This window comes from Poromitra crassiceps (genome assembly GCF_964638095.1).
Source record: "Poromitra crassiceps genome assembly, chromosome: 7".
Classification (NCBI taxonomy): Eukaryota; Metazoa; Chordata; class Actinopteri; order Beryciformes; family Melamphaidae; genus Poromitra; species Poromitra crassiceps.
The window spans coordinates 49,066,942-49,082,249 of NC_139628.1; the positions used below are offsets into that span (position 1 = coordinate 49,066,942).

Consider the following 15,308-nt stretch of genomic DNA (forward strand, 5'->3'; position numbering starts at 1 on the left):
ATTTAGTCCTTTTTGGGGGTATTTTTCTGTAACTTGCATCAAATTACTGTAATTTCACAGTGCTGAGTGTTTTTCCCCTCTTCTCCTTCAGCATGGGGTGAGGGGAGGCGGAGGGGAGGGGAGAGCGAGACAGAAAGAGGGAGAGAGAGAGAGAGAGAGGTGAGAGAGAGAGAGGTGAGAGAGAGGGAGGGAGAGAGAGAGAAAGAGAGAGAGAGAGGTGAGAGAGAGAGAGAGAGAGAGAGGGGTGAGAGAGAGAGAGAGCGAGATGTGAGACAGAGAGAAAGGGGAGAGAGAGAGAGAGAGAGAGAGAGAGAGAGAGAGAGAGGGGACAAGCCGACCACCGCTGACCTAAATGTGGCTCTCATTAAGATGGCCTGCACACAAAACCAGGGGAGGAGGGGATGGAGTGGGAGTTCTTTCTTTCTTTCTTTCTTTCTTTCTTTCTTTCTTTCTTTCTTTCTTTCTTTCGCTACTCTATCTCTCACCTCCCCATCTCCTATTTCTCCCTCTTTTTTGTCCTCCCCTCTCTTTGTCTTCCATTTTACCCCCCCCCCCATCCCCGCCACTGCTTTTTCCTTCCCTCTGTCTTGCTATTTTCTCTTCTTCCTCTCTCTCTCTCTCTCTCTCTCTCTCCCTATCTCTCTCTGTTTATGTACCATATAAGGGTTATAACAGGGAGGAGCTTTGAGGGTGGGGAACAATGTTATGGCGGAGAGGCCAAAACTCCTCCTTTGACACTGGTAAACATGCTGTGTGTCACCTCCTCTCTCCTCTTCCCCCTTTTTGTCTGTTCTGCACGAGGGGCAACCTCCACGTCTGAAAAATGAAGCCAATGCAGAAGTGCCTTAAACCTGCATTCTTTCGAATGGCCTGCAGGGGGCGACTCTACTACTGCTCCAAAAAGAATTCTGATTGTATAGAAGTCAGTTGAAAATGACCATAACTTCTCACTTGATTTATGACCTCAGTAAAACACTTTCCTAACGAGTTTATGGTCTCAATCGCTCAAAATCGCTTCTTGAATACAGCACGATGTTCATTTTGTAAATCGTGGTCCCATGACAATAAAGCAGGCTATGCTTTGGGGCGTGATTGACAGGTCGCTTGTCCAGTGAGCCTGCAGCAGCTCGTCGATCATGGACCAATAGCAGAGAAGCTCCAAATAACCAAGATGGCGACGGTCAAAATGCCAAACTCCAGGCTTCAAAATGAGAGACCACAAACCAATGAGTGATGTCACGGTGCCTACGTCCATATTTGTATACAGTTTATATAATATGGTTCTGCAGGTTTGAGGTTGTAACAACTACCCCAGAGTCCACGACACCCCTCGCCTCCTGTAACGGTCACCATCTCCCCCTCTGGATGGGAGTGACTATTGACATGAATATGAACAGTTGCCTGACCTACTTTTTGTGTTCAGCCTCTGTAGCAGGAAAAACAAATGCACATAAAACAGTAACATGATGAAAGACGCTGCGGTCGCCCGCCTCTGAGCCAGAATCATCTGTGAAGAGGAGAGAGAAGAGAGAACCAAGGGAAAAAGAAAAGGGCCATAGCCATGGTCCGCTCAGCTTGAAGGCTTCTGAAGGTCCTGCAGGCAGAGAATACCCAAACAGGCGGTAACATTAGAAGATGCAGTCGGTCCACAGACTGATGGGCGGGGGAGTGAAAACAGGCAGAAAAACATGCTTTTCCCCTTGTCCGTCTGCTACTGAGCGTAATGTGAAAAGATGGCCGCAGATGGGCCTATCATAGGGCTGTGCTATTTATTTAAAAAAAATTATCTCAATTACAATTTTGGCTTCCCACAATGAAAACAAGATAATCAAGATGAAACAATTTTTTTTATGGTTCCGGGTTGTCCGTCTGTCTGTCTGTCTGTCCGTCTGTCCGTCCGATGTTGGTTAACGCAATATCTCAGGAACACCTTGACGGAATGTCTTACCATTTGGCTCAAATGTCGACTTGGAATCAAGGATGAACTGATTAGATTTTGGTTGTCAAAGGTCAAGGTCACTGTGACCTCTCGAACGCCATTTTCAAGCTCGTTGACACGATATCTCAGGAACGCCTTGACGGAATTTCTTCGAATTTGCCTCAAACATCCACTTGGACCCAAGGAAGAACTGATTAGATTTTGGTGGTCAAAGGTCAAGGTCACTGTGACCTCACGAACGCCATTTTCAAGCTTGTTAACGTGATACCTCAGGAACGCCTTGACAGAAGTGTGATTTTGTCCTTTAGATTTCTTTTTATCTTCTGAATATTGATATGACCGCTACGCTGCATACTGACACTAAGACAAATTCCTCATTATGTAATCTTTGCATAATTGTGGCAATAAAAGTCATTCTGAATAAAAGTGATACTGATTCTGATGTTTATTTATTTTCCAGCTCAATTATATTTAAATTTCAAAGAAATCCAGTATTAAAAGACCAGTATTTTTTTCAAGTTCAATAAATGCATGATGTTGCCAAGGTCAATGAGTAATTGCGTTAAATAATCGTGATCTCAATATCAGTAAAAAAATAATTGTGATTATGATTTTTGAATGGAGCAGCCCTAGGCTCTCACATGGCGGTCTGACGTATGGAGCCATGTTAGCTGTGAATAACATGGGAATGGGGCGGTGGTTACAGCCAAACGGCTAATGTAGCGCTGCATCCCATCTGGACACGCTATCCATAAGTTAGCGCTTATGCTGACAGCCCCTCTCTCTCTCTCTCTCTCTCTCTCTCTCTCTCTCTCTCTCTCTCTCTCTCTCTCTCTCTCTCTCTCTCTCTCCCCCTCTCTCTCTCTCTCCCTCTCTCTCTCTCTCTCTCTCTCTCTCTCTCTCTCTGTGTGTCTGTGTCTCTCTGCCTGGAGATGAATACGTCTTTGTGCTAGGCCAGGGTCAGAGGAGGAGGTGGGAGGGGCTTGGCGTCAGGGACTAATGGACATTCAAATGTAATAGAAGCAGACCTGAAGGAGTGAAGGCACTCTGGCCAGCTCAGTATTCCACTGTGCTGACGCCTGCCTGGCCAAACCATACAGTGTATTTGGAAATTCAGATGTTATAAAGGGATGGACAAATGTTATGCTCAGACTGCGTCTCTCTCTGTGTGTGTGTGTGTGTGTGTGTGTGTGTGTGTGTGTGTGTGTGTGTGTATATATATGTATATATGTGTGTGTGTGTGTGTGTGTGTGTGTGTGTGTGTGTGTGTGTGTGTGTGTGTGTGTGTGTGTGTCTGTGTGTCTGTGTGTCTGTGAGGGGAGATGAGAATTGATGTGTTGTGTTACGTTTGCAATTTAGTCATACGACAGACACACACACACACACACACACACACACACACACACACACATAAATACATACATATTTATACACACATACATACAGTATATATGTGTGTGTGTGTGTGTGTGTGTGTGTGTGTGTGTGTGTGTGTGTGTGTGTGTGTATATCCCCCTGCCCCCTGCCACGCTTTATATGGATTTTTATATTCTAAGCAAAATTTAGGATCATGACCTTTGACCTTTTCCACAAGCAGTGATGTCATGGAGAAGCTTCATCCCTTATCAATGGTCCGTTATTATAGGTCCAAAGCTGCTTTATCAATGCAAGCCTACTGCAGTGGAAGAGGCAGAGAGAGAGAGAGACACACACACAGAGAAACAGAGAGAGAGGGAGGAGTGGTTTCATTTGTATGTGTGTGTGTGTGTGTGTGTGTGTGTGTGTGTGTGTGTGTGTGTGTGTGTGTGTGTGTGTGTGTGTGTGCGTCTGTGTGTGAGTGTGTGTGTCTGTCGTATGACTAAATTGCAACCGTAACACAACACATCAATTCTCATCTCCCCTCTGTCACAGCTTCAACTCAGTCCGCGGCTCGTTTGGACGCGGTGCAAAGCCACGGTGAGGGGCCGGCCTTACCTCGCTGGTCCCCGGGGGGCAAGCGGAGAGCCGGGTTCCTCGCCACTACTCGCCACAGTTGCGGCCGCCCCGGGAATTGAGCCTGTCACACTGCGATAAGGGCTCAGCTCCACTCCTCCTTAACCACGCCGCCACTTATTACCTCGCGCTATATCACCTCCCCCAGGGGGCTCCTGTAGGTGGTGCCCCCTCCTCTCTCCTCCCTCTCTCTCTCTCAAAGCCCTCCACTCGCTCTCTCTCTCTGTATGGATTCAGTACATGCACTCTTTCCTCTTCTAGGGCCATATGAAATCTGTTGTATTTATTTTAAATTGTTTCCATTATAATATTCATTTAGGGGTTAGGATCGATATACTATACAGCAGGGATACTCAACTTGCTTTGCCCGGGGGCCACTTTCATGAAATGATAGGAGGCCAGGGGCCAGTTAATAACCAATCAATATACATTTTTCTGTAGCGGATTGTAGGTTTTTGGGGTGTCAGCCGGAGTTTAGTCTGACAATGTTGTGCACACCGGATAGTTAGTTAGGTTAAGTTAGTTAGGTTAAGTACAGACATAAGTGCCTGGGTAGCGAGCAGACGGCGGTATTTGACAATTTAGCAGCTAAATCATAGATTATTGAAAGATATTCCATATTCTAGATTGAAATGCTATAACAGAAGTGGAGTATTGGCCAGAATGACATGAACATTTGGACACTTATTCAGCGGGTATCTTGCATGTTGCGTTCAGGTGCACTGCAATTCCATCGCGGGCACACAGGGGGCGCCCGCGGGCCGCATGTGGCCCGCGGGCCGCCAGTTGAGTATCACGGCCTGCAGAAGCCCTTCACATGTTGCTGCTGCACATTGTTGGCAATGTGCAAAAGAAGGTTGAAGTCCAAGTCAAGTCTCAAGTCTTTGAGGACGAGTCTCAAGTCAAGTCTCAAGTCACTGTGGGTGAGACTTAAGTGCGACTCAACTCCAAGTCCCCATCTCTGGTGTGAACAGAGGGTAATGTAGACATGTGGCCTTAGAGCCATCAGGCACTGCCACGACGTGTGGGCTTTGTCTAGACAGCCTTCCATTTGCTCTGAAGGCTGCAGGTCGTCTGTCCCTCTGGGTGCTGGTGGTGGTAGCTGCTGCTGCTGCTGCTGTCATTGTGAATGCAGTCTACTGTGCTGGTCGTAGAGGCCACCTAAGTGATCAATAAGCCTATTCAAGCCACGGGTAGCCAGGTGTGTCACAGCGTTGGATAGGATAAATGGGCCAGAGGAGAGTGCAGATAGATTGTCATAACAGCACAGGGTGCAGAGAGCACTGCTGCACACACTTCCTCTTCCTAACAGCCTCCTTCTTCTGTTTCTTCATTATTTCTGGAGCAACCGTGTTTATGGCGCTTTGCTGCAGGTGAATATTAAATAGGTAAACACACGGGAGCCTTTCTTTCAGCGGAGATAAAATGCCAAACTAGCAAACGAGAAGCCTGCATTTTTCATATCGGCGCACATTCACCTGCCCACCACCCACGTCCCATTTCCAAAACATTCCATGGCGTTGGAGAGTGAGGCGAGACTCGCGTCTCGCCTGCTAAATTACCCTAAAAGCATCCAAACGTCTTTTTTCATGGCTGCCAACACAAACAAAAATTACTTAAAAAGGAGCGGGGACCCGGGGATGGGATTTGCCAGTGTTTCAGTTTTTATTATTATTATTATTATTATTATTATTATTATTATTATTATTATTTGCATGCACAAGTTTTGTTCATTTTTATGCCTCCGCCGGCGATAGCCAGGCCGGAGGCATTATGGATTCGGGTTGTACGTACGTACGTACGTACGTACGTATGTACTGTATGTACGTACTGACGTATGTCCTTCAAAATTTGTCTCAAACATCCACTTGGACTCGAGGATGAACTGATTACATTTTGGTGGTCAAAGGTCAAGGTCACTGTGACCTCACGAACGCCATTTTCAAGCTCGTTAACGCCATATCTCAGTAACACCTTGATGGAATTTCTTCACATTTGGCTCAAACGTCAAAGTCTGGACAGACATGGATGTCGACTGCTCACTTGTTGGCGGAGGCGATATATCCACGGTGCGGTCCTTCTAGGTTATGATTCCGTCCTTCCTTGTTATTTGCAGCATTTTCATGTTGATTTCAATCGCAACCGCCGAGACGCCTCTCAGCAGCCCCGCACACACACACACACACACGCGCACACACACACACACGCACACACACACACACACACACACACAAACACACACACACACACACACACACACACACACACACACACACACACACACACACACACACACACATCTGTGGTTTGTGCCCCTTAAATGCTCTATGTTGCCATTTTGCTGGTTGGTAATCTCATCTGTATTTCAGCCATCACAGGCAAAGTCGTGGGCGCCTAGAAATGTGGACCCTCCTTCAGATGTGTCCATCGAGTCTAATTGGGGGTATTTGTGGCTTCTTTTGGGGAAGGATAGCTCGCTCACAACATCCACAGCCATTAGAAGCACGAAGAGGTATTTTCACATTTCCCTTAGAAGAGCTATCACACTGTGAAGCCGCGCAGTAAAATATGGTTCGCAGAGACAGAGGAAGCGCAACGTCCAAGAACGGAGGCGAGGGGACCGATGGTGTTGTTGCTCCAACAGCTGTGATTTGTGTGCAACTTTATTCTGTATAAAATGATGAGGTTTTGGACTCGGAGACAACGCCGGCAAAATAAATTGACTTTTTGCGATGCAGTTGTTGTGCAAATCAAATATTTGGTCTCCTGACATCGGGTGGCGTGTCCGTGCCTCGCAAACACTGTTATGCTAATGATGACGAGCAGAGACGGTTCTTTCATATTTGTCCTTGGTGGAATCGAGGGACCCGCAACGTCGCCTTGGCTTCTCGACTTGTAATTTCCTTTGAATTCTCATTACTGAAGAGACATCTAAAAGCTGCCATACACCAACATCTCTGCTCTGATGACGAATGAAACGGCCCGCTTTTTTCCCAAGGAAGATCTTGCAAATGAGTTGCCAATGTTTGAAGCCATTTGAGTGGCACAGTGGCAGATGGGAAAAGCAGTACACACATTTCGTTACGATTTATGTAGAAGTGCAGCTACTTGTTTACTCGTGTCGAAGTAAAATAGTACAGGCTCTGGAATAAGTCCAAATGTATTTCTACCCTGGTTGTTTTTGTGCAAAGCTAACTGAACCTCATGTGGTCGTATATTAAGATAAACAGAATGTTCCTGCATGTGGGGACTCTGGAGATGGGGGGGTTAAGAGTCCCCCCACCCCCCCGTCTAACCAAGGCACCTGGTACTCATGTGAAATTCTGCAGTTTTTTTTTACCCAATGACTCACCTGCAATTTCTCAAATGACTCTACCCAACAGGCAGACCAGTCTCTTTAAGCATGTCATGTGACCGCTGGGCTTCACCTGCTGCGGTATCGTTACATGTAGAGCAGTGGTTCTCAAAGTGGGGTCCGGGGACCCCCAGGGGTCCTTCCAGGGGGTCCCCAGCAAAAATAGGGTTAATTTATTTTCACTATAACCCCATCCATAAGTAACACGATGCCAGAATGTATGACTATTTTGGTCATGGGTTTCACACACTTTCTGTGATAAAACATCTAAAAGCAAACATATTTTCAGATGTGGACCCTGGGACAAAATCGTATCAAATGGGGGTCAGTTTAGGCGTCGTTGAGGTGAAAAAGTTTGAGAACCACTTTACACCTGGCATTAACATGCGTTTTTTGGGTGATCAGATTGCAATCAGATTGTATTTTATCACTTGAAAGTACAGGTGTAAACGCCCCCAAAACACATTGAAGAAGGATTGCAATCTGATCAGGCAAAACGCATGTTAATGCCAGGTGTAAATGAAATGAAGTGATCAAATACAATCTGATGGCAGAAAAGGCATGTTAATGCCAGGTGTAAATGAAATGAAGTGATCAAATACAATCTGATGGCAGAAAAGGCATGTTAATGCCAGGTGTAAATGAAATGAAGTGATCAAATACAATCTGATGGCAGAAAAGGCATGTTAATGCCAGGTGTAAATGGCCTCACTGATGTAGAGGACATGTAGGGCATCATGCTCAGAGCAGAGGGAGCGAAAAGACCGATGAGAACAAGGCGGTCTCTCCATCACAGCTTTGTGAATATCAATGATGGATTCCGTTGGAGAGCACTCGGTCTGGTGGTTATCTTCCAGAACGCGTCCCTGAACTCGCCCCTCCACAATCACTGAACACGGACAAGACCGCAGACGCGCGCCGCAGAGACGCTACTCGTTTTTTACGCCAGAGTTCAAATGAATATTCATTAGGAATGCTGATGCTGGGCCCATGTTTGGTGTGGTGGGCGAAATGCAAAGCCGGCTTGTTTGCATATGAAGCAGACAAAAAGCCCTCCAAATGGGCAGCAGCATAGCCTCAGATATATTCATATGAAAACCCTCATTTCTGTCCGCTTTCCCCTCCCAAACACCAACCTCCTGTGGAATCACATTGACACAGAATCTGTTTGAAGGAGGACTTGGCACTGATTCGGTGGCTTCTTGAGTTTGTGTAGTTTTTTGTCAGGTGGGAGATTTGATGAGCGTATGAATGGTGGAGAGGAGGCGGGTGCACTGATGCATGTAATGAGCCTGGCTGGCTGCCTGTCTGTCACAGCATGAGGCAGCATCACAGCCTCGACCACGTCCTCACAGACAGAGTGGAACACTCACAGACAGAGTCTGTCTGTGAGTTCCACTCTGTCTGTGAGTTCCACTCTGTCTGTGAGTGTTCCACTCTGTCTGTGAGTGTTCCACTCTGTGAGTGTTCCACTCTGTCTGTGAGTTCCACTCTGTCTGTGAGTGTTCCACTCTGTCTGTGAGTGTTCCACTCTGTCTGTGAGTGTTCCACTCTGCCTGTGTGTTCCACTCTGTCTGTGAGTGTTCCACTCTCTGTGAGTGTTCCACTCTGTCTGTGAGTGTTCCACTCTCTGTGTGTTCCACTCTGTCTGTGAGTGTTCCACTCTGTCTGTGACTGTTCCACTCTGCCTGTGTGTTCCACTCTGTCTGTGAGTGTTCCACTCTCTGTGAGTGTTCCACTCTGTCTGTGAGTTCCACTCTCTGTGAGTTCCACTCTCTGTGAGTGTTCCACTCTGTCTGTGAGTGTTCCACTCTGTCTGTGTGTTCCACTCTGTCTGTGAGTTCCACTCTCTGTGAGTGTTCCACTCTGTCTGTGAGTGTGTCATTTTACATGCGATCGCGCTGAATCTTTCAGGGAGTGTAAAGAGCAGCCCTGCAGGTGACCTAACGGAGCCAGATTTTTTAATGAGGTAATTAGGGCTCGATTAATGGCCGAATCAGCTGGGGGCGGAGCTCCCGCAGTCTGGCTGCAACTCCAGTGAGAGGGAAATCGTAATTAAAAAAGAAATTGTGTTTCACAAATCCGATCGTGTATGTACATCATCACATATATGCATATATATGCTCATGTTTTTTTTTTTTTTTATCTATTGGGGTGCTACAGTATTTTCCATTAATTTTACAATGGGTCTCAACACACAAAATCCCATTGTGTAAATATTTTGTGAAAGTGCCAGTCGTCACCACTACAGTATTGTTGCAACATCAAAGTATTTGGTCAAAAGTATAATTGTGATATTTGATTTTGTCCGTATCGCCCGGCCCTAAATTCGACATGCTGCATGTTTAATTCTCATTCGGTTAGATATCGGTTGAAAAAAATCTTCGGGGTATCTATAACAACGGAGCAGAGTTTTATGTTTGTTTTTGTCATTGTGAAAGTGTATCTAAAGACACAGGAACAGAATTGACGGGTGCATTATTGAAAATAATGATTCCCAGCCAACTGAGCCAAGGGCCTGACAGAACATGGCACACAGTGTTGACACCCCACCGCGGAGGGTGGAGGGGAACGGTAATAGTTACCTCACCGCCGCCCCCCCCTCCCCTCCCACCTCCACTGCTCCTGTCCTCTGCCCCCCCTCCCGTCCTGTCCTCTGCCCCCCCCTCCCCTCCCACTTCCACTGCTCCTGTCCCCTGCCCCCCCTCCCCTCCCACCTCCACTGCTCCTGTCTTCTGCCCCCCCTCCCGTCCTGTCCTCTGCCCCCCCCCTCCCCTCCCACTTCCACTGTCCCCTGCCCCCCCCTCCCACTTCCACTGCTCCTGTCCCCTGCCCCCCCCCTCCCACCTCCACTGCTCCTGTCCTCTGCCCCCCCCTCCCCTCCCACTTCCACTGCTCCTGTCCCCTGCCCCCCCCCCCTCCCACCTCCACTGCTCCTGTCCTCTGCCCCCCCCTCCCCTCCCACCTCCACCGCTCCTGTCCTCTGCCCCCCCCTCCCCTCCCACCTCCACTGCTCCTGTCCTCTGCCCCCCCTCCTCCCCTCCCCTCCCCTTCCCTCCCACCTCCACCGCTCCTGTCCTCTGCCCCCCCTCCTCCCCTCCCCTCCCCTTCCCTCCCACCTCCACCGCTCTTGTCCTCTGCTCTCAGAAGAAAACTTGTTTAATTTTAGCCGCTCTGACACACACTTGACATAGATTAATTATAGAGGCTCTTCACGTCATTTAGCCACGTGCGTGCAAGCACACACACAGACACACACACACACACACACACACACACACACACACACACACACACACACACACATGGCACACAGCTGGAAGAGGCTGTGATTCAGAGCAGCCTGCAACAAATCCACTTCACCCCAGCCACCCCGTGCCACCCACGCCCCCCAGCCCTGCACCCATCACCACCCCCCACTCCCTCCTGCCAGAGAGAGAAAAAAACTGAGGCGGAGCAAGTGATTGAAGTTGTTTGGATGAGCAGTGGCTGCAGGCTGGCCTGTTTTGAACGGGCACTGCACTAGTTTTATCTGATTTGATTGTGGATACAAAAGACACTGGGCCATATATCTTACGCCCCAGTGCAAGTACAAGCAGGGCAAGCGTTCTCTTTGCTAGAGATATGATATCTTTGCATCGCTCGAGATGTTGAGATGTTTCAACGTTGGCGCGTGTTCAAACTGGCGCGAGTGAAGCATTTTCTCGCCTTTGGTGTGTGTAAGAGTGAGATCCATTAAGTGTGGAGCTACTGCTGCAGCGTCCAGAGGAAGCCGGACTCACGCTAAGAAAGAAATGTACTGTACGTTATTTCTAGGCCTCCCCGAAAATCCAGCTCTTGTGCTGCCCGTTTGAGGCCGCCCGTGCGCAGCGTTGCCTCGCGGGGCGGCAGCTTTCTGCGCTCTGCTAACATGAAATGCAGAATGCAAATGTGGTGTCATTACATGAATGATGTGTATTAGGACAGCCAGCAAGGCGTGTGATGGGCCTTAATAGAGCTGAATCATTGCCACTGCGCCTGGCTGCCCGCGGTCACATCGAAGATGCCAGGAGCCCATACATCACACCCTTTGCACGATTAGCACTCGTAACCTGCTATGAAAATGGCGCCCTCTCAGGAGGAGGAGAGGACCGCGGGGACTCACTCATCATATTCTAGCGTGTACATCAGACAGGCTTTGATCCATCTAATAAGCTCCCCTCCGCCTGCGGGGGCTTGTGTTAGCTCTGCTTCACTAGAGCACAGAGAGCAGCTCCATCTGATACGTGGCCAGAGATGGGAAGTAACTAAGTACAAATACTTTGTTACTGTACTTGAAGGGATAGTTCACATTTTATTTGCTACTTACCCATGATGATGTTGATTGGTAGAGTTCTTTCTCAGCTCAAGCCATGCTGTTCCTCATCGTAGCTCTGGAAATGAGGAATGAGTATGTACAAGATGACTGAAGCTCACTAAAAATGTTCTCCACAGTGCACACAAAGTACATTTAAAGGAGAACTCCACAAAAAAACAATGCTGATGTATTTTGCACATAATCTCACACATATCTGAAAACCGTCAACAGTTTTGCAGTCATTCATTTAGTTTGACAGTTATTGAGAGTTGATTTGAGTTAAGTCGTGGACCAGTGATGTCTATGCACAAATGACATCACACTTGTGTTGCTTTGTTGTAAATGTTCAGTTGTCAAAGTCAAAGCCACACGTCACAAGCACTTTTATTAAAACAAGACTGTGATCAAAATAAATTGCATAAACAGGGCTTCATACTATTGGTGCTTTCACAAAATATTGACACAATGAGAGTTTTGCTAAATAATCATCAGTAATGTGGATATAATGACTAAGTGGGTAAAGGCAAATAATAGAACAGCTAGAACAGTCTGGTAAGTTAAGTTCAGAAAATGACATCACTTTACTGTAATGCAGCCTCTCAAACCAGGAAAAGACAACTCTTGTGACATATCGCTGCACTGAGCAGACCCCCCCTTCCTTACCCCTGGTGCAGTGACCTGAGCAGATCTCTCTTCCCCCCACAGGACCAATACCCAGACAGAGGGGAAATAGTGCTGTCATCCACTGACCTGCAGCTGGCGCTTCAAGTGGAGCGAAATCAGTAAGTACCACTGGGGGGTTAAATCACTAAGTATCACTGGGGGGTTAAATCACTAAGTACCACTGGGGGGTTAAATCACTAAGTATCACTGGGGGGTTAAATCACTAAGTATCACTGGGGGGTTAAATCACTAAGTACCACTGGGGGGTTAAATCACTAAGTATCACTGGGGGGTTAAATCACTAAGTATCACTGGGGGGTTAAATCACTAAGTATCACTGGGGGGTTAAATCACTAAGTATCACTGGGGGGTTAAATCAGTAAGTACCACTGGGGGGTTAAATCAGTAAGTACCACTGGGGGGTTAAATCACTAAGTATCACTGGGGGGTTAAATCAGTAAGTACCACTGGGGGGTTAAATCACTAAGTATCACTGGGGGGTTAAATCACTAAGTATCACTGGGGGGTTAAATCAGTAAGTACCACTGGGGGGTTAAATCACTAAGTACCACTGGGGGGTTAAATCACTAAGTATCACTGGGGGGTTAAATCACTAAGTATCACTGGGGGGTTAAATCAGTCCTCGCTGTTTGTTAAAAATGTCCAAATGGGCGTTATTCTGATAAACTGGTCACATATTTGGAATGTTATGTTCTCATCCGAAAAAATCTTAAATCTTTATAACGGTTAGTTTTTTTTGCTTGAAAACAGCTTTTTGGCAAGTCTAAAAATGATGAAGGTAGGAGTAATCTACTTGCGGGTCTAAAACGGAATAAGGATTACAAAATGATGTAATGCAGAAGCATCCTGATATGGGCAAATGATAAGGTGAATAAAGAAGGAAGGACAATGCCCAATTCTGAATATTTATGCGATCTCTTCATGACCGTTTTGGTCAGAGTTTCAGCCTTGGCTGTGAAGGCGATGACAGATAAGCGAGGCGGTGGCAAAACACATGGTCGCAATAAAAAATTACAATGGTGCTGGTACTGTACCTGCCTTTTCCTAAAAGTGTCTGTATTTTTAATTTAAAATAGTTTTTTATATTACACAAAAGAACAGCCATAGGCGGTCATTTTGACCTCACTGAATTTCCCAGGGTTTCTAGGCATATTTTTAGCCTATCTTTTCACATTTTGATATTATTTCATCTTTTTAAAAGATATCTTAACACAATAAATGTATTACTCTCTCACTTTGGTATTGATCACGAGAGATTATAGAGTTTTGAATCTAGCGGTCAAAATGAACGCTTCGTAGTTATGGAATTCTGGCTCTCTGTTAGAGCGGGAGCTCCAGCTTGTTCTCATATGCAGCTACAGTACAGAGCGCGGGGCCAGAAATGTGTAATTGAGGCACCTCTGGGCCTACAAACGAGACGCGAGGCTAATCTGAATGTGCGGCGCGGGCTCCACGGGGGGCGGCGGAAACAAGGTTCAAGGCCGGCGGAGGTTATGGCGGCGTCCTCGGCATAACATGAAGGGACGCTCGCACTCTAGTCCAAAGAAGCCGTGCCGAGACTCCCGAGGTGGAGCACGTAACACGCTGCTATCAGCCCAGAGGTGGTGTGAACAACACGCCCTGCCTGTTCATTACACCCCCATACTGCTTCCTGAAGGCCTCCAGAAATACATCCTGGTATAGAATAGTCATGAGACCACAGTATAGAATAGTCATGAGGTTTATTTACTCCTCTATGACAGTAAACTGAATATCTTTGGGTTGTGGACAAAACAAGACATTTGGGGATGTCATCTTGGGCTTTGGAAACACTTAATTACATTTTTCTGAGATTTTATAGACCAAACAACGAATCGATTCATCGAGAAAATAACCACCGGATGAATCGAAAATGAAAATAATGGGTAGTTGGCTGCAGCCCCAGTTGAAAGACGAGTGTGCGATACGTCACACGGGGAAACACAACACAAATTGGTACATTTGGGACGCAGAGCCGAAGGTTTTTGCTCTCGGCGCACGCTGTGTTCCACAGACGACCCCCGCCGTCAATATGCGCGACACGTTTCAATGAGCCAATCGGACGATGCCGTCAATATGCCCGACACGTTTCAATAAGCCAATCAAAGGCAGTAATGTACATAGTGGCTGCATAGGATTTCAGTTGCCTGGAAACGGATCAATGCCTCTCAGTAAGAGGAGACAAACGGCACAATTGACACGCACGCGCACACACACACACACACACACACACACACACACACACACACACACACACACACACACACACACAGACACAGACAGACAGATAGGAAAACAAGAAACCAAAGAGACAATGGTGGCATACAGTGTGTGGAACAGACAAGCGGCCATGATTGAGAACGAGAAGGGAAGGACATTTTTGTGAGAGTCTCCCTATTTTTAACCCTTTCCCCCGCTGTGCTCCCGATTGGTCATTTCTCCCACTAATCTCCTGATTTGATACAAATTAAATGGCTGTTTCTCCGTCTCTGTGGGAGATGTGTCGTGGTACCTGACATCCCAACCCAGAGGCAGAGGTGACCCTGTCTGACGTGAGGCGTAGGTGACCCTGTTCCTGTCTGACGTGAGGCGGGGGTGACCCTGTCCCTGTCTGACGTGAGGCGGGGGTGACCCTGTCCCTGTCTGACGTGAGGCGGGGGTGACCCTGTCTGACGTGCGTCACTAGTCACTGCGCTCGTTCCAGCCCTCTGCTCTCAGTTTGCCACTGAAAAACAAAAACAGCCCGAGGAGAAGAAATACACTTACAAATGTCAGTCCACTTGGTGTCACAACTTCCAGACTAGCTATTTACTAGCTATTGTATATAAGCCAAGTCACATCATCTAGAAATATCAACACTGATTGACTGCTTGCTTATCTGCTATAGAAACAGATTTGTCTTTTTTAGTTACTGGAAAATGGAATTGGAAACTACCATGGTAAACAAACGAACTACTTTGGTAGACTCCTATTTGATATATATA

At 47.0% G+C, this 15,308-nt stretch overlaps 1 protein-coding gene across 1 annotated transcript in view; it reads left to right on the top strand.

The window, feature by feature from the left end:
* Positions 1 to 15,308, top strand: part of adam19a (ADAM metallopeptidase domain 19a) — a gene marked incomplete at both ends in the record, with an annotated part of 148,134 nt that overhangs the window by 63,528 nt on the left and 69,298 nt on the right. Inside the window, one exon of the mRNA XM_083640268.1 lies at positions 12,328 to 12,404. Within this exon, the coding sequence (XP_083496394.1) occupies positions 12,328 to 12,404 (77 nt within the window). The remainder of the gene's footprint in view (positions 1 to 12,327; positions 12,405 to 15,308) is intronic.